The 25,096-nt window shown below is 46.1% G+C and overlaps 1 protein-coding gene across 1 annotated transcript in view; it reads right to left on the bottom strand.

The window, feature by feature from the left end:
* Window positions 1-6,445: 6,445 nt before the first annotated feature.
* VASH1 (vasohibin 1) overlaps window positions 6,446-25,096 on the bottom strand; it is a 101,336-nt gene continuing 82,685 nt past the window's right edge. The window contains exon 7 of the mRNA XM_069638023.1: window positions 6,446-8,720. Within this exon, the coding sequence (XP_069494124.1) occupies window positions 8,648-8,720 (73 nt within the window). The 3' untranslated portion in view covers window positions 6,446-8,647. The remainder of the gene's footprint in view (window positions 8,721-25,096) is intronic.

Below are 25,096 nucleotides of genomic sequence, written 5' to 3' on the forward strand. Positions count from 1 at the left end.
CTGAAACCTTTGGCCCTCGAGATCTTTTGGACTACAGCAATCATCAGCCCTAGACAGCAAAGTCAATGGCGAGGGATCATGGGAGTCATAGTACAAACAATCCGGAGAGCCAGAGGTTGCAGATCCCCAACCTAGCACATGTCGGGTCTAAAAATGGTGCATTTATTTAACATTAGTGTTAACGGAACAAGTTATTATTCGTGTTAACTTGATAGTGTTTCTTTGTTCTCGTAGCAGGAAATGTATATTGCCATACAATACCTGGTTTTGACTCCTCTCTGGTTTGGTGTACGTGGGTTTCTTGTCTCCTGTGTTATTGCACTCATAGAATGGATTACCTTTCGTTGATAGGCCAGTTATTGTCTTGACTCTCACACTGCAATATCCTGGCTGCTGCAGTATTTCCACATGGGCATGTGATGAAAATGGTCATGCCTACTAGTGATTGCGACTTATCTGGATCTCAGACTCTCTACTAGGTGTGGATCTGTTGAATCGGCTTGGAATATTCTGGTAGGTTCTTTGGCAAGGCATGGGGGAGCACAGGCTATAAAGCGCTATGTTGCAGAAGACAGAACACATGTGCACTAACAAGGATATCTCCAATTTATGGCCTAAAAGCTCCTAGTATGTACTGAGTAGGGTTTATACTGCATTGCTGATTTTCCTTTGCCACTGTTTGCTATTCCCTAATCGGACGCAGGTGGAATTCACTGCATGAGAGTTGTCTCTTGGGGTAGGATTCACATGTATTCCTCTGGATTACTGTTGTCCATTGAGGATAGCTAGACTAGACCGATAATGTAACTAACCTATCCCGTCACTGTAGACCTCTGCGCATGCTGGGACACCTGCTTCACCTTCCATGGGGAGCAATTTAGCTTAGCATTTGGGTCCAACATAGACCTTTGCTTTACAACTGCAAGTAGAGGTCTGGGGCCAGCAACAATGGCTTGTTCTTATCACTAGAACTCCTTGAACTTGTAGCATATCCTGGAACACCTAAACAGATCCATGGCAGCCTGTCCTACCCTTTTGTTCTCGAACTACATTAATCTTTAATATGGTTTATTCTTGACTGGGCCACAAAATGGCAGTTCCGACACTCTTTGTGAGCCTATCAGGGAAGCCCCCATATTGGTTTAAGCGAGTATAGGATCCGTTGCACTTCCTGTGAGGTTGGCTAAGTGCACTCATCTCTACTATTTACCAGTATGGTTGGTCATCTGACCCTTCAGTGGTTGGCTAGCCCCTTGTGCGCGGGTATTAAGGTTTTGCCCTGCCACTACTTTTTTCTTGCAGTTTTTTGCCTGCAACTGGGAGGTAGGAGGACTGCCAACCTGCTAAAGGAGTTTTGCTGCTGTTTTTTACTCTCAAGTGGCAAAACCTAGAAAATGCAGTGGTTTGGGAATATGCAGATTAGGTTTTTTGTCATGGAGTCCCGCCTCTGCTTCTTGATGACTCCTGCTGACTTCCCACATATCTGCTGGATTGAGGCTGCCACTCAGTTCTGGGCCTTTACCGCTGCATCCGCCATGGTCTTCTGCTTGGCTGGTGATCGCTGCTGGTGTCCAGAAGGGATTTTGTTGCAGGCTGCCTGGCCGAAAGCAACACCTCCATCACGTCATCTGGGAGGTCCCAATCCTTATACCTCAACCTTTCAGATACCAAGCGTGAAGGTTGAGAGTCTTTACCTCTGGATGGAGAACCTGACACCCCCCCCCGCTCCCTCCTTAGCTTTCTCCCTCCCTTTCCCTCCCCCTCCACTCATCCTCCACTCCCCCTCCCTCCCCCTCCCGCGGGAGAGCAGATCCTCTCGGTAGGGAAGATGGCGTGGAGGGCAGATGGACATTTATAGACGGTCCGGGTACCACGGTCTCCTGGCCCAATCCGGAGCAATGAGGATCATGTGGGACCCATACCTCCGTAACACTTGAGGAATGACGGGGACTGGAGGAAATGCGTACAGCAGTGGGAATGACCAATCCACTACGAATGCGTCTCCTAAGGCTCCTCTCAGAGGAAATTCCCTTGAGCAGAATCTCTCGCACTATCGGTTGGTACTAGTGGCGAAGAGATCCACTTGTGGGGTTCCCCAAAGGGCGAAGATCTCTAGAAGGACTTCCTGAGCCAAATCCCACTCGTGAGAGATCGTGCTCTGCCTTCTCAGAGTGTCCGCCGCCGCATTTTCGTCTCCGGCCTGATGAACTGCTGAACAAAATTACCTGCTGGATGGCCCAGAACCAGAGCTGCATTGCCTCTCTGAACAACGGGAGTGACCTTGCCCCCCGCACCCCCTTTTTTGTTGAGGTAATGCATGGCCACTGTGTTGTCCGTCATGATCAGGACACTCTTCCCCCGCACAGATGGCAGAAAAGCCTTCAGGGCTAGCCTGATGGCCCTCGGCTCTACCAGGTTGATGTGGAGTTTGAACTCCTGCACAGACCAACGACCGCTGGCGGTCAAGTCGTTGGCATTACCACCCCATCCTGTGAGGGAAGCATCCGTCACTACAGTCACCTCCGGCCATGGTTGCCAAAATGGCTCCCCCTTCATCAGGTTCCCTTCGTTGTCCCACCACAGAAGATCCTGGGAGACAGAGAATGGAATCTGAACGGGATCCGACATCTTGCCCGCGAACTGCGACCACTGCATCTTGAGGACCCATTGCAGGGATCTCATCCTCAGCCGGGCCTCTGGCACCAGAAAAATGCATGATTCCATGAGGCCGAGCAACCTTAAGAATTCGAAAGCCGGGAGACTCTGGGCATGTTGAAACTGGTCCATCATCTGCACAATGTGATGAGCCCTCACCTTGGGAGGCAAGCACTTCCCCAACGACGTGTCCAACACAGCCTTGATGTACTGGAGCTGTTGGGAAGGTGTCAGATGCGACTTCTTAAAATTGAGGGAGAAGCCCAGCCTGTGGAGGGAGCGGCAGGTGAGACAGAGGTGATCCAATGCTTGATCGGGAGAACGCGCACGGATCAGCCAGTCGTCCAGGTAGGGGTAGACATGAATCCCCCCTCACCTGAGATACGCTGCCCCCACCACCATTAGCTTGGTGAAGACCCTCGGGCGGAGGTCAATCCGAATGGCAGGACCCAAAACAAAGTGCTAGTCACCAGCCGCAAACCTCAGGTACTTTCTCTGCTTGGGATGAATAGGCACATGAAAGTAAGCATCCTGTAGGTCCGGAGACACCAACCAATCCTGAAGTTGAAGGGCCTGGAGGACTTGAGAAAGAGTGACCATCTTGAACTTGTCCTTCCTGAGAAGTTTGTTCAACCAACCCAAGTCCAGGATGGGTCTCAATCCCCTGTCTTTCTTTGGGATCATAAAATAAGAGGAATACCAACCCCTGTTCCTCTCTGTTACAGGCACCAGTTCTATAGCGCCTTTCTCTAGAGGGGTCAAGATCTACTGCACAAGGAGCAGATCCGGCAGCTTCAAAGAGATTCCCCAGTGGATTGTCGTGAGGCCGTTTTAGGAAGCAAAGGCAGTAGCCGTGGGCGATTGTATCCAGAACCCACGCACCCTATGGCTCGCCACTCTTCGAGATGCTGAGACAGTATGCCCCAAACTGGCTCATGACTGTTGGAGCGGCTGCGACAGTGCCTGAAGGCAAAGAGGCAGCTGCCCGAGTGCTTTGGCACCTCCATTTCCCCTACCACCATGGGTACTTTTACACTGACCCCTTTGACTGGCGGCTCCTCTCGTTCTACCAAAGGAGTAGTAACGAAAAAGAACCTCCCCTCCACTGCTGTCCCCTAGGACGAAAAGGCAGAGGTTGACGCACGGCGGCGCTAAAAGATTTCACCGTAGCTTTTGAGGTCTGCAACCTCTCAAAGATCTTGGCAGCCTTGCTGCCAAACAAATGCGTGCCATCAAAGGGCATGTTCAAAAGACGGCTTTGCACATCCGGAGCAAAACCCGCCTTCCGCAACCACGCAAATCTGCGTATAACAGTGCTCAAAGCCATTGACCGGCTAACACTGTCGGCCGTGTCCAAACCCGACTGAAGGGATTCACACATGGCATCCTTGCCATCTTGCACGAGAGCAAGGAACCCATCCCCTTCTTCCCCCTCGGGAATATGCTCAGCCGCAAGAGGAACACAGTTGAACAGAGTGTTGTGAAAATCTTGCCAAGGCACAAGTGGAGTTACTCCCCGCAGAAAGCATTTTGCGTGCCCAACCGTCTAATTGTTTGCCGTCCCTATCGGGAGGGATGGTAGGGTCCGCCGCCTGCCTCGAGGTGGCCGTAGCCACCTGAACCACCAAACTCTCTGGAGTGGGGTGAGTGGATAGGTAGCTGGGGTCACTACAGGAAGGGCGGTATTGCTTGTTTAACGATTTGTTAACAGCCGGAAGAGAGTCCGGTGACTGCCAAGCAGCCACCACCCTTTTCTTTAAGGTTAGATGAAAAGGTAACACTGGGTCAGAGGACGGACCTTGATCTAAAATGTCTGAGATCATCTTGCACAAAATCTTCAGGAGGACTGGACCAGCCCAGATACTCCGAGACCCTAGCCATGAGTCTCCTGTAGGACGACTCAGCATGAACCCCAGGCTCAGGCCTGCCAAGTTCCACTTCCGGAGAAGTGTCCAGGCCACTAGCGTCATGAAGAGTTTGTCTCAACTCTTCCAGTTGGCTATCCCCTGAAAAGACAGGAGCCCCATCAGGCTTAACAGGGTCAAGATCAAAATCTGACATCTCCTCCTCCTCCTCCTCATAAAGGTCAGCCAGAGGGAGGAAAAAGTCCTGCCTCGGAAAAGCCGAGAGCCTGGAGTCCATAACAGGCCTCACAGACTTGGAAGTAGCCTTCCTAGGAGGATCCACAGCAGTAGGGATCTCTGACGGCAAATTTCGGCCAAAAGGCCTCAAAGGGTGCCGATGGCTTCGGCCTCGAGGGCGTCGATGGGTTCAGCGTCGACACTGACGGTGCAGTGGGCTGATACGAAGGCAAAGCTTCGACATTGGTATCTGACAGAGACAGCGCCGACAGAGTCGACGCCGACCTCAAGCACTTAGCAGGTTTCTGTGGTCTCGCTGGGGACTAGGACAGAGACCTGGAAGCACGGCTCTTGTGACCATCCTGAGACTTGTCCGAACGGGACCTCGAAGGTTCCCGATGAGGATCGCGCAGAGGACCCGAGCCTGAAAGCGTGCCAGCCACGGATGGAGACCGAAACTTGCCAGCTTAGTCAGAAGGCGCGGACGGAACCGTGCCTTGCGATTGGAAAATCGCCATCATCTGCTCCTGAAAAGCAGCTCACTCCTCCGGGGTCGAGGAGTTAGTCGGGCAAGCAACTTTCCTCGCGGTGCCATCCTCCGAGGAGGACGGGGAAGGTGACCGGTGACGGCGCTTCCTAGAACATCGAGACGAGGATGACGAATGGCTGGAACCACTCTGGGACCGAGACCCTGGGACTCCTTCCGACGTAGAGAGTCAACCCTCGATTTGTCGGTGGACATACCCTTGGACTTGGATGTACGGGTCTTAATGGGCCTGGAACCCCTACCTACCTAAAGCTTCCCCTTACGCTCTGGCAAGGCCTTAGCAGTCAGCAACTGGCATTTGGAACAGTCATCAGTGTCGTGACTCTCGCCCAAGCACCACAAACAAATGCAATGAAGGTCGGTGATCGACATTTTAGAATTGCAGTCCCGGCAAGTCTTGAAGCCAGACCGCGGGGTCGGAAGGGTCGAAGAAGAAGACATCTTCACAAGGAATATCACAAGGCGCTCTGAGTCTTCGAAGCAAACACGTTTGCGGAAAAACAGAACTGAGGCTACGGGCACTGTGCGTCCTACTTATAACATCCAGTTATGTTGTCCTTCGAAGGAAATCGATCCGACGCCATCGACGTAGGACGCCCTATGCCGAAAAAGTTTCCGAAGTACACAGCTGTGGACATTACATGGATTACATTACAAGGACACAATCGATTCGAAAAATAGTTTGCCCAGTGGTCCCAGCAACTTGGAGGTGGGTGCAAAAGACTCAATACGCCTCTCTTGCCAACGCAAATGATACACTGAGTCAAAGCAACATTTAAGGCACATATAGGACCTTCAGGCAGACACTCCGTGTTTCAGTGTGGATTTAATAAAACATGACAGATGGGAAGTCTTCCACGGCAGCCCAAGCCAAGAGCGATTCACCCGAGTGTGACCAAACACTCTGCTCCAGTTGTAGGCCCTGATTGAGACTTCAATGAAGTCCCTACTGCTCTAATGTCCTGCTTCCTCCCAGAAACCAGTGGCCATTGCAGGAATCCACTGCAGCTGTCAGATGAATTCCCGATCCTAAACCCAGTTGAGACTTGCTACCATGGAGGTGGCCAACTTGAGGCTTCTTCAAACCATCCCACATCATAGTCATCAACTGCGCAGCCCCCCCCCCACCCCCCCAAGCTCAGCAAAGCCCACACACATGGTATGAGTGTCAAAAGAATATTTATTTCATAGGCTCAAGTGTAAAAGGAATGCAATACTGATTAATAATAATAAATACACAAGTGCAAAATCACTAGAGTCTAAAACATGTTCTGTTCCTGCCCTGTGACGTTAAAAATGTAACAAGTTTGATAATACTAAAAAAAAGAGCTTGTGATGGGTAGGTCTCTGGTATCTAAAGGATATTCTTTCCACATGGGGTGATTTGTTTTCTACGGGTGTTGCCAGGTACAAGCAATTCTGCAAATATTCATTTTTTCATAGTAGACCATTATCCAGCAGTCAAAATATCTCGGGCCCATGAATGCCTCTGTAAATATATTCCCCCTCAATAACATGGCCAGCCAATATGATAGCACACATGGGGCCTTCAATCCAAGAGTGACGGCATTTGATAAAACGGTGCATAAACTTCACCACTGATGGGTACCAGAAACCGGCCTAAGACCAACAATTGGGACAATATCGGTTAAGGAATGACTGACAGAACTGGACTTCCTTATTCTGCTTCTTTTGTCTAACTCAAGCAGAGCCAGTAACCCTGCATCCCAGAATCCCTCATTTGTTCCAATCACCTTTCCTTGTATGGCACTAAAGCCACAAGTGCCGAAATCTTCTGGATACACCAGCCAACACCATGTGAGTGTTACAGAACGCTGCGAGTTGGTATCCACTGTCCTCTCCGTCTACTCCCAGCCGACTGCCACTACACATCTGTAGCAATGCAGGCCGGTTCTGAACAAGACTGTTGTGTCAAGGAGACACCAAATACGTGTCTGGAGAATGGCGTTTCCACTTTAAATTGTTAGTCTACAATGGTTTCTCAAGATGAGATTCAATTACACAAGTACTTTGAACTGTGTGGCTATCAGACTGCTCTAGGAATTCCTTGCAGTTGAACAGGGGTCTTCCATACACCAATCTAGTTTTGATATCCTTGTTGCCATAGGTCACTTCTCTCTGGGACTCTACAAATACTGTGATCACACAAAGGCTGTTGCCCACATTACAGAATGTCAACCTAGCACACCAGACTCAGGGGAGATGGTTCCCACGAGAATAACAGCACAGAGCCATGCAAGGAGATAGGTCCATGCCCAGCAGCATAGGTGTGTGTCTTGATGACTTCTCTACACCCAGAATAACTAGCATTTGTGTCAGCAGGTCCCTCAAACATAGAGCGCTTTCTGAATTGGCTGGATAAACTAAACAGAATGTGGCTACTCTTCGGTAGGGCACACGTTCTCCCCCCGCTAAAAACTTGAGAATGAAACCTAGGCTACCATCAATGGGGTAAAAGTTTCTTTGGCCTGTAAATTCAAACTACAGCAGGCCTTACTGGGACGTCTGCCTGCAGACTGCATTTGCTGACCTCAGGTTGCCCAACTCTTTGCCCGACCCCATATTACACTCAAAGGAGGAGTTCACTGTGTAAATCAGCAACCCACCCCAATAGAAGTCCAACAGGTCAATGGGCAGATAACCAGTTTGAACCAGCCTGTCCAAGATGGGCCTACTCGTGCAATGCCTCATTCGCACAGCACACCCACAACCCCAAAGACATCACTTTGCCCATTTAAACCGTATTGTTCACAGTGGTCTCAGCTCATCAGGAGGGCTCCAGCTGCTCTGTGGGCGGCAAAGCTGCTGGAGCCACTAACACATTCTCGGCCTCGATGCCCGCTGGATCCTTTACTCCACATCACAAGCCGTGCCTCGCTTGATTGTCAATTCACACACACACACGCACACACTTCCTACTTGCCTGGGCAGCCTCCTGCATGCTCTCCTATTAGGAGTCTGCCGTAACCTATCATCTAGCACACTTGTCCTTAGTCCTCAATTCTGACACTTTGCTGTCTCCTCTTTCCTTGTTCCGGTTAGGTCATCTTCTCTACACACCTGCAGCTCTCCATCTGTTTTAGTGGTTCTCCTATGCCTTCCAGTCAGGGCCCTACCCTGCCTGCCATGAATCTCTGAACCAGTCAGACCTGTATAAACATGATTTTCTGTTTTGGATTAAATAAAGTCCTGCAGTTGTCCCAAGGTTCAAACCCTGTAGTTAGGGGAAAGAAAACATTTATTGCCTCTCCTTTCAGGGGGAGGCCGCCACCCGCCTGGCTCGGTCGATCCCAGTCTCTTTCAGCAAAGTCCAAGCTGGTGGCACAGCTGGAGATCCGGTCGCTCATACACGTATCTGGTACCCATTAATATCTGCCATGGTCTTGGGCTCTGCAGGCTTCTTGTCGCCGGATGGCCTGGAAACAAAGGGAAATCAAAGTGAGTTCAGAAAGCGGGATAGACATGATTACTTCAACACAAAGCATAGACCAAAAAAAAAGGTTAAACAACAGAATGGGTTCATGTCTAAAACATTATGCCCAGATTCCTACTGCAGGCCAGGAGTATTAGAGTGCTATAGAGCAAGTCGTCGTCCACTCTATTTGGCTCCTTATAGGAATGCCCTATATCAAGAGTTTGCTCTCGTTTAATTGTTGCCCCCATTGCATTTTGCACCCATGGTACTTGTGGTTGGCTTCCATTGATCACCATCCACTCTAGGTGCAGCTCCCCAATTGGCATACCTGTCTACATCCAATGGCATAGAGGCACAGAGCCAGTCCTTTTTTTTTTTTACGAGAGCCAAGAGAAGGCTCTCCAGAGTGAACATTTTAGAAGGACACACTGTGGAAATGTTGATTGAACCAATCGAAGTCCAGGATGGTATTCAGGCCCCCCCTTTCCTCATGGGTGCAGCTGCAGGAGAAGCCCAGGCTTTGGTCGTCCAAGGAAACTGTTCTTTTACCATCAGAACACAGAATGATTTATTCTCCCATGTACTTCATTTAAAACCAGATACTCAGTTGGGAGGATAAAGGAAAAAGCCCAATCCCTTGATAACCCACATATTCTCTTTGAGGGACTAAGTGACATGTCTGACCAAAAGAAGGACTTCAGTCCTCGCTCTTCATTGAGGGTAGCTTCGAACCTCAGAAGCCCGCAAGGAGGGTAGCCTGGAACTCCAGAAACCCACAAGTAGAGCGATTGGAACAAATCAAGGAGCCCAGCAATATGATTTCGTTTGGTACATGCGAAGAAGAATGTTCCGATAAATCACCTGAGGGCATTCACACATTTTGCTGTCTTGCCTAATGGAGAAGAATTATGGATCAGAAACTGGAATTGGCTTAGTAAAGCCAAAAGGGCAGAGCAAGAGACTGGGACAGACCAGGCCTTGAAGCTGTGTGTCAGGTCCAGGCCCAGGTGATGAAGGGTATAAGTCTTACCTGTGTATGATATGATAGGTTATTTATAACACGCTTAATACCCAGGGGTTTCTAAGCCCGGGCCTGCGGAATCGAACCTGTGGTGCTCCGTGTCGTCTTGCTTCCAAGGCAAGCGCGTTGCCCCTGAGCTATCCTCCCGTGTATGTTTGGGTCTTTTTTTATTATTATTTCTCAGTATTTATTCTGACCTTGATTTAGGCCTCAACTCTTGTGCTCCGAGTAGGGAAGCTTCCCCAAGCCAAGATGGAGGAAGATAACCAGCATGCTGATTGGCTACAGTGATAACAAAGGCCCTTTGACCAACATTCTAAACTGCCTTTCATTATAGTTTTACACAAGTGTCGGGTCATGTTTTCTGATCTCCCTTTAATTTAGACACTACAAACCCCAGCAATAAGTTTTGGCTGTTTGTACTTCCTGGGAGAATGATAGGAGTGAAATCAGGAGTCAGAAGAGCAGTGAAGCCGTGAAGGAGAAAGCAGCAACAGAAGGCAGCAGCTAAGTTCTTATTTGATCTTGCTATCTTATTTGAGACATGTACAAATACAAAAACACCTTGAAACCAACAATTTACTAGGAGTACGGCAGTCTGGCTTCCGCCCCCAGCACGGGACCGAAACTGCCCTCTTAGACCTCAAGGCGCAAATTGATGAGCTTAGGGATCAAGGCAAACCAGCCTTACTCCTCCTCCTGGACTTATCAGCTGCATTCGACCTTGTTGACCATAAGGTCCTTTGCAGACATTTGGATATGGCTGCGCACTTCTCAGAAGAAGCCATACATTGGATCCAATCCTTCCTCAACAATAGGACTATGAGAGTCTTCACCACCCCCGCGGCAGCTGACTCCATCCCCATCACATGTGGTGTGCCCCAGGGATCTTGTGTTTCTCCCACACTTTACAACATCTTCACTAAGCCCCTTTTCGATGATCTGGACCATCTTGGTATCACCTACACTAATTACGCAGATGATACTCAGATTCTCCTACCACTTACTGGTGATTACGACAAGGATTTGGCCTTGGTGAACAGAGTGTATCTCATCATCCAGGCATGGATGGCCACTCACGGACTATGTCTGAATGATGACAAAACTGAAATCATCATCCTGGGCACACCCCCTACTCTCAAAAAACTGGGCCCTAACTACTCTTCCTTTAATATTGACAACAACCAAATTACAACTGCCCACGAGGTTAAAACTCTGGGCTTCTACCTGGACTCCACCCTCTCTTTCAATAAACAAGTCAACACAATGGCCTCTGCAACTGCCTATACCTGTAAATTGATAAGAGCAGGCAAACCCTTCCTATCAAACAACAGCTGCATTACACTTGCGAGAGCGCTCGTGTTATCAAAGTTGGACTACTGAAATTCACTCTACATTGGGGCTAATAAGGAAGTTGTCAAAAGAATTCAAACTCTGCAGAACAATGCGCTTAGAGCAGCGCTAGGTATTCCCAGGAGAGCCCACATCACCGAACTTAGACGAGCCAATAACTAGCTCTCCACTCAGGAGAAAATCCAACTAAAAGTTGCCTCGCTGGTCCACAAATGTCTTAATAACGCCGCACCACTCTACCTCTCCGCAAGATTCACGAGAACAAAACCCACAAGAATCACCAGATCCGCTAACTCCAACAATATATCCATACCCAGAGTTAAACTGACTAGAGTCGGTGGATGTAGCTTTCAGGTGAAAGCAGCTCAACTCTGGAACTCCCTATCATCCACCTTGAAGACCGACCAACCCTACCTCACTTTCCGACATAACCTCATAACGTGGTTCAAAAATGCAGACATACAATAGTTCACCCATTGCCTGGACTTATTTATCCATAGTAGTTTCTGATCAGGACTAAATACATGCATCCTCTTTTCATCCTCTTGCCAATTATATATTTTTGTACATGTCTGTTGTATATTACTATATATTTCCTTGTTTTGCTTCTCTATTTTTGCCATTTGCTCCTGTAACTAAGCTTCAAGTTGTCTTATAAAATGCGCCCGGTTACCCCCGGGTCTGGTGCGCAATACAAGTAATAAAAACAAAAACAAACAAACAAACATGATTGAAATCAATAGGAGTTCAATTTTTCCAAGGCCGTTTACTCAAATGTGTCTAAAAGGAGTCGACGTTTAAATATAACTGTTTCCAGGCAGCACGAGTGAGAGCAAATGTTGTGACATTGACTAGCGCTGCGACAGTGCCATCTAGATGACGTCTTCTGTTACTGCAAGCTAGCAGTAACATTGGTTTACTTTGTTTTCTAACTTTTGACAAAATATTTCTGGATGCGAGGTTATCGTAGTATTAGGAATGCAACCAGAAAATATTTGTAAATCGTTACTCTTATTAATTCTTGAAAACAAAAGCAGAGATTCAAAAATTGAAGACGCAAGGTTATGCAGAAGCATATCTGAGCAACAAAGACTTAAACTACTCTTTAAGGTTGATTGAAGCAAAGAAGCCAACTTTTGTGATCAAGAAAACTGTTGAACATTTTTAACTGCAAGATTACTCTGGATATAGCAGGGGGAAATTCAGGTAAAGTTAGTAAGCCACCAGGGAATGAAGTAAGGGGGAAAGGGTATTTAGGATCTATAAGCTTACAAGTAATTCTTTCTCGTCCTATGCAGATAGCCTCCTTAGTCTAGGCCTGGAATCTGAACTGTTTATTATTTTATTCACTTCCCCTTTCGGTTGGGGGTTTCCCGGGCTCAGCCGTTTATAACTTGTTTGAAAGCGTAACATCTTGGAGGCACTGTGGGGTTCAGCAGCTCCTGAGGGGCATCTTGTGAAAACAGACCAGACAGAATGAAAGGCTAAACCCTTTATGTCCTCCCAAGCTGACTTGGACCCTACTGAGTTCACTATGGAAGCCCTATGGGAATTGATCCAGGAGCTGAGAGGAGATGCAGGAAGCTCAGAGGTAATGCAGTTTTTGGGAAGAAAGTTGAGGAGTTGAGTGGAAAGGTGGCTCAAATTCAGGTGACCTCTAGTTCCAGTGGTGTTGATGCTGTGTTTAGCGAAATGCAGGAACCTCCCGGTCTTGGAGAGGGAAGGTCAAGGAGGAAATACGGTAGAAGACAAGGTGGCAGAAGGGGGTTTAGGAGCGCTCCTTTTGCCTGTACCTCTAGCCTCACCAGAACGGTTTGGAGGGGATTCAAAGAAGTTCAGACCCTTTATAACTCAATGTGAGTTACATTTTCAGAGTAGGCCGAACGTTTTTTCCTCTGAAGCAGCAAAGGTCACTTTTTCCCCGTTCTATTTGTCTGGTGAGGCAGACATTTGGGCCGGCTTATTAGTCAAAGCGTGCAGCTTTACGGAATAATCAGCACTTTCTATTGGACTTCAGTAAAATATTTGATAGAAGACGGGTTACGCAGGAGGTGGATGGGGAGCTCTTGCAGTTGAGGAAAGTGGGTAGAGATTGTCAGTTATGTCACTCAGTTTAAATCTCTAGTTCTTAAGAGTGGATGGCCAGTGGAGAAAAGAGCATCCCTGTTCTACCGTGGTCTAATGTGAAGATTTGAAAGATACTTAATCATCAGTAGTTAATCGTCCATCTTGTGAGGCACTCGGACTTGATGATCCAGTTGGACTATCCTCTAGGGGAAAGTACCAAGTTGGAGTTTTTAAAATAGGAAAGTAAATTCAGGACTCAAGAACTGGGAAGGGTTAGAGGGCCCCTCTCCCAGGAAGAAAAGGGAAAATAACTTATGCTTGTACTGTGGTAGGAGTGGGCACATCTTAGGTAATTGTCCCAACACCCCCCAAGCGATTCCCGATTCAAGTGATAAAGACTCAACAGGTCGCAAATACTCTTGAGGCTGCAGTTCCTCACATAACAGTGAATGTATCCTTATTTTGTTAGAAAACCCTGATGGGAAGTGGTCCGGTAGTGATTGATTTGGGAGCCACAGGAAACTTTATGGATTGGGGGGTGGCAAAATCCTTTGGTATTCCCATGGTACTGCGAGAAACCTGAAGGTGTCTCACCCGCTGGTCCTCGGGGATCTGTCATCCAGGTGGCCAGGACACAGCCATCGCTTTTGGATCCAGTTCCGGGGGGTGGACCAGTGCGAGAGGATCACCTGGATGAGAGGTCTTCGGGGAGTGGAAGTGCGAGACGCGGTATCCCTCTTTTCCCTGTAACACCTTTTCCCCATCCTACCAGGTAGTGTAAGGAAGGCTGGGTATCAACAGTAAGACAGACACAAGTGACCACAGTTCAAGGGTGTTTATTGAACTTCCACATGGGTGAGATAAACGCCTATCTAATCCTAAATCTACAGATGAGAGCAAGCTACGACCATCAAATAATAAGAATGCAGTACTAGTGGAGTCTTGTCAAATAAAAAAAGGGCCTATACTAAAAAACCTATTGCCAATCCTTACTACTAATTTATAAATAATGTGAGGTGATGTTCATGAAAAGAAAGAAGTGTTTACAAAATGATAAGTCAGGATGTTCAGGCCGTTGGCCTCCCTTACCCACATTTTCAGCACTGGACAAGGCGGTTCACTCGAGCAAAGCACACACACTGGCTTCTGGGGCACGAGCATACAGTACTATTTATACAGTTAAAGACATTCTGGGTCCAAGTCTCTTTGCTTCTCGCAAGTCTCTTGACTCAGACGGCCTGCTACACAAAACAAAACTAAAACATTTTCCTTTTTCCAGTATTCAATTTAGGGTGTTCACCCTGGATCCCCCTCTTCCGGGCCCAGATCCCTTTCAAACCTAGTTCAGATCATTCCTTCTCGGGTGACTCACGGTTCACCACGGATCCCCCTCAGCCAGGCTCAGATCCCTTCCAAACTTAGTTCAGATAATTCCTTCTCGGGCGACTCGCGGTTCACCCGAATCCCCCTCAGTCGGGTTCAGATCCCTTTCAAAATGTAGTCTCCCTCAGCCAGGCTCAGACCAATTGTGATGCACTTTAAACTTAAACTATCAAAGACTTACGAATGTGCACAGGGTTTAGCTTGACCCATTGCACTTCAAATCGTATTATTCCAGTATTCACATTCAGCATCAGTTAGATACCGAACAGAGACTTTCGAATGAGCACCCACGTGGCACCAGACCACTCTGTGTATGGTATATTTTCTGGGCCTCCCGAAGTTCAACTGCAAAGTTCAAATTATCTCTGTGTCCCTCTTTACAAATGCCTCAAACACTGTTCTCTTTGTACAATGTTGCTGCTTGCAACCTTGGTTCAAAGCACAAGCTAGTTTGGTATCAGTTTCTCCGACTCACCGGCTGTGCTGTCTTTTCTGATACCGCTTTGTTGTAGGAGCCAAGGACAGTACCACGGCAGCAATCGCTCCTCCCCGCCTTCGTTATCGACGCGGGAGAACCCCGGCTACCTCTGACACAATTTGCAGGTTTGATCAGCCTTGGTGCCTTGTCTTCAGTTTCTTACTTTCCAAGGCTCATGAAAGTAACAGTCTTTTGAGGTCATGTGTGCTTAACCTCCTTGCGACTCTCTGGTCTCGCCGCCCTTCTCCTTGTACTAAACTGCCATCTTGGAACCACTGTTTCCTCTTGTTGTTTGTCTTGCTCAGAGTGTGCTTTCGTGCTGCACCTTTTATCTGTGTGGGGAGGTGTGATGGAAGTCAGGTGTGCATAATAATCCATAATTGTCTGACCTTGCCTATCCATGGTGTTGGGACATGTCAGGTATACGGCTCTGGTGTTAGTCCGTTGTCACTCACGGTGAACTGTCCGTGAGGAAGAGTGTGTCGGAAAGGGGCTGGGGGAGTTGAATTCCTCAGTATCCTACCTGGAAGGATGGGGAAAAGGTATTATTAGGAAGGGGATACCACGTCTCACCCGCCGGTGTCCCACTTCCACCAGAGGCGCATTCATCCAGGTGATCCTCCCCCACTGGTCCACCCCCAGGACCTTGATCCAAAAGCAATGTCCATGTCCTGGCCACTTGGATGACAGATCCCTGGGGACTAGAGGGTGAGACACCTTCTGGTTTCTCACAGTAGGATACTTAGGAACTCAACCCCCTCTGCCCCTGACCCACTGTTTCAGACGCAAACACTTTCTCACAGACAGCTCACTGTGAGAGAAAACAGACTAACACCCGAGCCGTATACCAGACATGTCCCAATACAATGGTTATGCAATTACTGATCATTACACACACCGACTTCCATCATACTTCTCCACACGGATAAAAGGCGGAGCATGAAAGCACACTGAGCCAGGCAAAGCACACGAGGAAGCAGCAGCTCCAAGATGGCAGTTTAATACAAGGAGAAAGACGGCAAGAACGAAGAGGGTTGCAGGCAGGGAAATGCCCTTGGCCTTTTCAGAGAAAGACAAGTTACTTTCATGAGCCTTTGAGAATAAGAAACATAAGACCCGGAATCAAAGCTTAAGAAACCTGCATTGTGTGTTGGAGGTACCCGGGGCTCTCCCGTGTCGATAGCCAAGGCGGGGATGATTGTTTGCCGCTGTGGTACTGTCCCTAGCTTCTACAATAAAGCAACACCAGTAAGGTCAGCACAGCCGGTGAGTTGGGGAGACTGATACCAGACCGTTCTGTGTTAAAGCCAAGCAGCAAGCAGCAACATTGAGAACACTGTGTGAAGTGTAAGTGACCAGCGACGCACTACCCACACACTATTTGGATTTAGAGGTAACGATTGGCAATAGTTTTTTTAGTATAGGCCCTTTTAGACAAGACACCACTAGCACTGCGTTATTATTATTGATGGTTGTAGCTTGCTCCCATCTGTAGATTTAGGATTAGATAGGCATTTATCATACCCTTGTTGAAGTTCAATAAACACCCATGAACTGTGCTCAATTGTGTCTGTTGTACTGTTGATACCATGCCTTCCTTACAGTAGACAAAGCCTTGGCTGGGCAGGTGAGGGCAGTGGATGGCTCTGCACTTACTTCAGGTATCATTACACACAAACCAGCTCCTTTAGAAATGATCATGGAGGAGAGTCATGGGGAGGAGTTGATCTTTGAGTTAATTGATACGCCACAGTTAAAGATAATTTGGGGGTAATAGCTTGGCTCACCTTTCACAATCCTCAAATTGACTGGAGTGAGAGGCGTAGAACTGCAATCTGATTTTTTTTTTTAAAGAGCACTGTATTGGACACTGACCATTTGAACGGTCTAATTTACTGGAGGCATCTGAGGCTAGAAGTTTGGCAGAGGGAGGATCTTCTCAGGCGTCTTCAATTGGCGAGGTACTAGGGGTGTTGCCAAATTGTTATCAGGATTACAGTGATGTATTTGATGAGGTTGAGACAGGAGAATTACCACCCCATAGGCCACTTGACTGCAAAATCGACTTAGAACCTGGAGCAATTTTATCTTGCAGTAGGGTCTATGCCTTGACAGAGAAAGAAAAACAACTACCTTAAAGAATACCTTGCTGAGAATTTGGGATTTATTTAGACACTCACTATCCCCGTCTGCATCGCGTTCGTTCTTTGTGCCCAAGAAGGAGGGAACTCCAAGGACATGTATAGATTATCGGGCAGTGAATAAGGTCACAATAAACAATAGGTATCCTCTCCCTCTCATCTCGCAGATGTTGGATCAAATTCAGGGAGCCACCATTTTTTTCTAAATTGGATCTTCGAGGGGCCTATTATTTGGTCCGAGTTCGAGAGGGGGATGAGTGGAAGACTGCTTTCAAGACCAAGTTCGGCTTGTTTGAGTATCAGATCATGGCCTTCAATCTATGCAATGCCCCAGCAGTGTTTTAGTATTCCATAAACGAGGTTCTGAGAGAGTTCGACATTTTTGTTGTTGTCTGTATTGATGACATTTTGATCTTTTCTCAGAGCCAGGAACAGCATCTAGATCATGTCGGGCGCGTCCTGCAGAAGTTGAGAGAAATTAATTTGTATGCCAAATTGTAAAAGAACCAATTTCACTCTGAATCTGGAGTTTCTGGGTTTCATTATTTCACCAAAAACTTTAGAAATGGATCAGATGAAGGTACTTGCAGTTCAGGACTGTCCATCGCCGATCAAGGTGAAGGAGGTGCAAAGTTTACTCTGCTTTGCACATTTTTATCACTGGTTTATCGAAGGATTTTCACGCATAATAACTTAAATTAGCCGGCTCCTTTAAAAGTGAATTCATTTTTCTTGGGATTCAGAAGCAGAGGAAGCCTTTCAGCCGTTAAAGGATCGCTTCACATCTTAGCCAATTCTTCTGCATTCTGATTCTTCTGAACCATTTTTTGTTGAAGACGATCGGATTTGTCCATGGGAGCAGTACTGTCCCAGAGACATGAGGTAATGAGGCAGATTCATGCTGTTGCCTTTTTCTCAAAGAAATTCTCCACAGTGGAAGAAATTACACCATAATGGACAGTGAACTTCTGGCAATCAAGGCAGCTTTTGTGGAATGGCGACACTACTTAATGGGAGCAAGACACATGGCAACTGTCTTGACTGATCATCGAAATCTGCTCTTTTAAAAATATGCTAAAACTCTTATACCAAGACAGCTCAGAAGGTCGCTTTTCTTAGCTGATTAAGACTTTGTGATTGCATTCAAGCCTGGAATTTTGAACGGCAAGGCGGATGCTCTGTCCCGGCAGTTCCACTGATGAGAATCCGAAACAGGCCATGAAAATCAGTCCCAGATTCCTCCCGAACGTTTTTGTTTTGGGAGGAACATCACATGAAGTAGGGTTGTGAGAAGAAATTCAGAATAGCATGAGCAGGTTAGAGATGGAGGAGTGGAAACATTTAGATCAGGCTCCACCACTGAATGATTGTCTGCTGTTTTTGGCTACCAAACTATTTCTTCCCAGTGAAGCTCTGCAGGAGACAGTCTTGAAGGAGTGTCATGAGTTCACACTTACGGGCCCATCCAGGTTTTCACAAGACTCTAAAGCTGGTTCAGAGACAATTTTGGTGGAGTACTATGCGTATGGATACACTGAACACATGTGAAATTTGCACATGATCAAAGAGTCAAGTGGGGAAAACATATGGATTGCTGGAACCTCTTCATATTTCTCCACGACCTTGGCATTCTCTACCTTAGGGTTTTATCGTTGACCTTACCAAGGATCAAGGCTGTTCGACTGTTTTGGTGGTAGTCTATGTCCTCACCAAAGAGAGGCATTTTATTCCTATTAGAGGTTAAGTGACGGCTCAAAGTCTTGCACATGGTTTCCTTCAGGAGGTGGTGCGTTTGCATGGGCTACCCAGTCATGTTATTTCAGACTGGAGAAATACTTAAGGTGTTACTTGCAGGGCGGAGATGGTTGGGTGAATTTGATTTGGCTGGCAAAATGTGCATACAACAATTCAGCTAAGGATTCCACTTCTATGTCCCCATTCTTCTGAAGATGGTTTCATCCATGTTTTCTGAGGGAAGAGGTCAGGAGGGAGTCAGAGTCTAGCAGTGGGTGAGGGCTATGAGGTCAAACTTTGCCAGAGCAGTTGAAGACTACTACAAGCGATTTGCTGATAGAAAGCGTAAGCCCTGTCCAGAGTTTAAAATGGGAGATTGGGTATGGTAATCTATGAAAGATCAGAGAATCAAAAGGGAACAAAAACACATTTAGTCCCTGGTTTGTTGGCCCTTTTGAGTTTGAGACAGTGATTAATCTGGTGGCAGTTAGGTTACCCTTTAGCATGAAGGTGAATCCAACGTTTCATGTGAGTTTATTAAAGCCGTTGCAAGAAGTATCTAGACTGGGTACAAATCCTCCTCCAGTTCAGGTTGAGAATAATTCTGAGGAATAGGTGGTGAGGGCTATTTTTTTTTTAAATTATATGTTTGTATTGGATAAACTTTTCTTTGTTGAAATTTCATTGATTAAGGTTTTTATACACATTTAACAAAAATAAAAAGAAAGGACAAAAAGTATTACATTTCAGGTTCATACTCATGCAAGTTGTTGTGAATCGCTATCATGACTGTTACAATTAAATGTTTGTTTCCTCTTAGTAAATGGGCCCATCGCTCTTGTGTGTTCATCTGTTTTTGAGATATTTCGAAAGTCTTTGAACAGATTTCTTTTTTCCGTCAATGCGGGACAGACCGTGATTACGTGAAAGTGTGTCTCCCGAGTATTCTCTGTCATACAAAATCTACAGTCAGAGTTACACGTAGCTAGTTGTTTCGTCATAGTTAAGTAATCTCGAGTCGGTAAAATATTCAGACGAAAACGTAAAAACAGATCTCGAATCCTCTGGTGCGGGAAACATGCTAAATAGACCGGGAGTTCGTGCAAGGCTCTTGTTTCGGTTTCACATTTCAAAAAGCGTTTGTATCCCCTCTGAGATGAATAAATAATCAATAATGGAGCTTGATTTTTCTCGTGTCCAAGTTGGAAGAAGTAATCCTTGTTCATTTGATGGTTGATCTGTCAAAGATAAATTACGAATAGCAATTTCTTTGGTCCACTTTTTCGCTCTTGGGGTCAGGTTATGGGGTTCTTTTCCAATCCCTTCTGTACTAAATAGATGAATATTAAGGTCTCTGGCAATGATAAGCTCCGACTGGTGATAAGTGCTAGCAATTCCATCTAGTTCGTTGCATATTGAATCAATAAAGTTATTGTCATTCATCGCTCATGGATTCCAGAAGATGTAAATATAGTTAGATAAGCTACATCAGGTTTGCGATTCGACTTCATCGTTGGGTTTGACATACAAATAATGATTTATTGAGCCCAGGAGTGTATATTTTTCTTTGCTATTATGGACCAATTGGGATTTATTTTAGACAAAATCATCATTCCAGAGGAGGGTCTACCTTGTTGAGAGGCAATTGCTGGGTTCATGTAGGTTATGAATCCCCGACGGAAAGCCAAGTTTCCTGAAGACAAATTATGTCCATTTCTTTTAAACTGACAGCACCTTCATTAAGGAGATGTTGTAGCCTATAGTATTCCAGGAGCAGAGCGTAGCCCCAATAATTGGAGGCTCTTTACATGTTGGTTGTTATAAGTAGGTCTTCGTTCGGGGGCTTTGAACGTCGCCCACACTTGTTGCATTTCTTTCGTTCAGCAAGTGATAATTAGTGTCACGCCATAGCTCCTGCATCCTGTGAGTCAACTGTGAATTTGACTGTGTATTTTTGTTGGAAAAAGGTACTAGTCTTTTGATCATTGTCATTTGGTAATTTTCCGATGATAGACTTTGGGGCAAATCTTTTTAACTTGTTCCTGTCTTCGGAATGATATGGAATGTATTTGTTGAGTTTTTTGGTAGCCATAGAAGCTGTTACAAAGATTTCTTCTATTGTAAAGCCTAGGCTTGCTAACTGTGCATTTGTCATCATGATCTATTGCATCGTTTCGTGACTGTAGAAATCAATATGAACTCTTTCCATCCGATTCTTATTAGGGAAATGTAACACGTCGATGTCTCTTGAGCTTATTTGTGCCAGGGGCGGAATAGCCTTAAATAGACATAGAATATTTGATCTGTTCATGATCAATGATTCCTTAGGATTTAGGTCAGTACAAGAGAGATACTTTGAACACATTTGATGCTTTCCGTGGATCAACAAATTTTGGTCTAATTAGCAGTATTTCTCCTTGGACGGTGTTCGTATTGGTAGGCTGAGCGTTATTTCTGTCTTCGAGCGAAGTCCAAGTTTCTTCGTTTGATACACTCGAATACACAAAATAAATATTGGTAGATATATTGTGATAGGTTGAAGTCGATTGGGAACTCTCGGATAAAGTTTGTAACATTCCTCTAACACTATCAACAATTCATCTTGTGGACCTGTTACTTTGTCACAAGATGAATTAGGGTGAACAATATTTCCTGTGGATTTGTCAGAATGATCGTTTAGTTTAATTGGTGCCTCTTGGTTAATCATAGCTAATAGTGCATCAAGTGGTTCATCCTCTTGGTACAGGGGAATTACACATCCTTGTTTCGGCATGGGCATTATTTCTTCGGGTTGCGATCTTGGTTCAGGAAGTTCTAGATTTGGTTGGTTTGGAACGTCATCAATTTTGTTAGTCGTTTCTTTTTGTCTTTTTGAGTACAGGTCGCAACTGTTTCTTTTGTTCTGCCTGGAGCTTTCTCAAGAAGGCTCTAGAACCTGTCTGAGGTTTTTTTGGTTCTTTTTTTTGACATGGAGTGGTTACCCAGATGCCCTCGTTTGGTTAAATCGAAGATGTCGAAGGGAGTACATAATGGGGGTTCGATATTAGAGGGACATAATAGCTGTAGTACGTTCAGTGAGTTGCGAAAATGTTCTTCAGATTCGTATTGGGTGGTTTATTCAGTTTTGAGTATGTTTACTTGTACTTCTTTCTCCTTCTGCATTTGTGTTATCAGTTGATCCGGTGTATTGTTTGTTTGGGAATGTTTTTTAGCTTTGTCGTCCATGAGTTTCCTTGTAATTACTGTTACCGTGTCCATCAGATTTTGTTTATCAGCTCGGTCTACTCTCGCAATTTCTGCAAGGCGATTTTGCCAAGTCCTGGTGGTTTCGGCTTCGTAATTTAGCCGTTCTTGGATAGTGCCTATGAAGCCATCCAGGTTAGTCTGTTTGGTTAGAATCATCGCTAATAAAGTTGCTTGGTCTTTTGTTGCATCAACCATTGCTTCTTGGATTTTTAGGAATGGTACCATCGCTACTGATAAAACAGCTACTAGCATATTATGGAGATCAAGCATAGTGGTTGGAATTCTTTCAGGAGATTCTGGGCTGGTGGTCATCAGCTCCTCTTTTTTTGGTTGCAAAGGAATGTCCAGCTTTGTCTGTTTAGTATCGACCATTGTTAGTTTATGTTGTTGGTTGGGGTTAGGAGAGACTTTTGAGTCCAAGTTATACATCATATTTACAATTGGTGTTGATGTGGTGGTAATTGCATTAGCCTTCTTGTTACAACAATTTCTAAAGATATATTTTCGTCTTTCCTGGGAGTCCATGATTGTGTCTATTTCTGTTATGTCAAGAGATAGACGGGTTGCACGTTTTGTCAATTGTTTGTGGGATCCTGTAAGAATTCTGGAGGATAGTACATTGTTTGCCATTGTTGTTTAGCTGTTCGTACTCTTTCTTGCAGAGTTGGCGTATAAGGAAGATCCTCGTCCACTTTTGGTTGGTTACTTTCAGTTTGCAACTGGCACTGTGGAGGTAATGTAAGCTCCGGTTTCCAGGGAGCAAGGAACGTTGTATTTGAAACGGGTTGCGAAGTAGGATTGGGCATCGGAGTCTGTTTGCTCTGTTCCATCGTGCAGGAAAAGTGTTGCGGCTTGAATAGATCGGACGTGGCGCTACGCCGAGGTCTATGGATCTAGGATAAATGGGCTAGTTATTAGGAAATTTCATATTATCTGGGTTTGATGTTAACTTTAATGTTAATTGGTCCTGGTTTTATGTGTAACAGGGCAAAAAGGTTCTGTCCGTAGTAAATGCTGCAGTAGGTAATTTCTCATCTTTTCACTTCTCAATAGAGCGCAGTGTAGCTATTTTTGTGTGAATATCGGAAGAACCCTGCCGGGGATTTATTTGTGAGGCTTTAAGGTTAGGTCCTTTCGGAGCCTTTGCCAGGGATTCTTCTAATTTATCACACAAGCGTGTACGGGGCTTGCTAGGGTCCATACTCGCAATGGTCTATTGAGTTTTATTCAAACGTAATAGGACTGTCTGTAGTTGAGTATATGGTGTAAGGGCAATATGGTACTGATGTCACTAAACCGCGCAACCAGCCGTAAACAGCAGCAAACAGCAGAAGTCAGATGCCCTTAACCCCTCAGCGGGTTTCACGCCACACGGGTTACTGTGTCATGTTTATACGCCTCTTCCTGTGGGCGTGGTCGCAAACGAAGCAATCAGCTGATCAGTGATGGTAATGATTGCGCTCGCTTTCAAACTGCGACTAGGTCCTCCTAGTCGGTTTACGCGAGTTGGAGCGCAGATCAGCTGATAGTGGAGGCAAGTAAATTGCAGCAGGGGAGTGCTTTCACGGCAGGGCAGCAGATCAGTAGGGAAAATAGAAATGTTTATTCCAGCCGTACAGCAGAAGTCAGACGCCCATAACTCCTCAGCGGGCTTCAGTGAGGGCTATTTTGGACTCTAGGAAAATACAATTGACTGAAAGGGTTTTGGTCCAGAGGAATGTTCTTGGGAGTCTGCAATGGAGGTACATGCTCTGCTATTGGTTGCTAGATTTCACAAGAGATTTCCAAGTAAGCCTGGCCCTGGGACAGGATAGTGGAGAGGGGGTACTGTCAGGTCCAGGCCCTGGGGCAGGGGCATAAGGGTAAAAGTATTACCTGTGTATGCTTGGGTCTTTTTTATTATTTCCAAGTATTTATTCTGAACTTGGTTTAGGCCTTAACTCTTGTGCTCTGAGTAGGGAAGCATCCCCAAGCCAAGATGGAGGAAGATAACCAAGATGCTGATTGGCTACAGTGATAACAAAGACCCTTTGACCAACATTCTAAACTGCCTTTCATTAGTTTTACCCAAGTGTCGGGTCATGTTTTCTGATCTCCCTTAATTTAGGCACTACAAACCCCAGCAGCAAGTTTTGGCTGGGAGAATGATGGGAGTGAATCAGGAGTCAGAAGAGCAGTGAAGCCGCGAAGGAGAAAGCAGCATCGGCAAGAGAAGGCAGCAGCTAAGTTCTTATTTGATCTTTATTTTTTTTAAACTTTGTTTATTGTTGATTGACAAGGTAACAAGACAGTCGAAGAGGCATCACATGTTTCAGCATAGGTTACATCATCGAATACATGAAACAGAGGTTACCTTACATGGGTTACAGTGACAATTTGTGGGCACACAACAAGCACTTAGTTCTGCGGGAATTCATAATGAGCTTGGCGGAGGCAGCGCAATAGTGTATTCTTGTAGATTCATCGTGCACGTGTCTACGTATGTGCAAAAGGGGGGGCCATATATCTCGGGGTCGGCGACACGCTGGGTGCAGATTGATCCAGCGTTCCTCCGTGTCTGATGCCCAAGCAACATCCCATAGCCGTTGTTTTATAGTGGGGCTGGTGGGCCTGAGCCACAGTAACAGTATGCAGCGCACTGCAAGGAGCAGACACAAACTAGCAAGTTTAAGGGCGCTGCCCGAAAGCGAGGGCAGCTTGTGGAATAAACAGTTCATGGGGACTGGATCAATCGTACATTCTAACCTGACAGATATAGCAGTACAAACATTGCCCCAGAACCCAGTGATCGAGAGCAGGCCCAAAGCATATGGATATAATTTGCGTTTTCAGTGCGACAGCTCAGGCGGGTGGGGGGGGGGGCAGTCATGGGACATGATATGCAGCCTAGCTGGAGTATAGTGAAATCTGTGGAGTAACCCTTAAATTGGATTAAGCAGAATCTAGCATTTAGA

Source organism: Ambystoma mexicanum, chromosome 14 (assembly GCF_040938575.1).
Source record: "Ambystoma mexicanum isolate Mex_15411 chromosome 14, UKY_AmexF1_1, whole genome shotgun sequence".
NCBI classification, from domain to species: Eukaryota; Metazoa; Chordata; class Amphibia; order Caudata; family Ambystomatidae; genus Ambystoma; species Ambystoma mexicanum.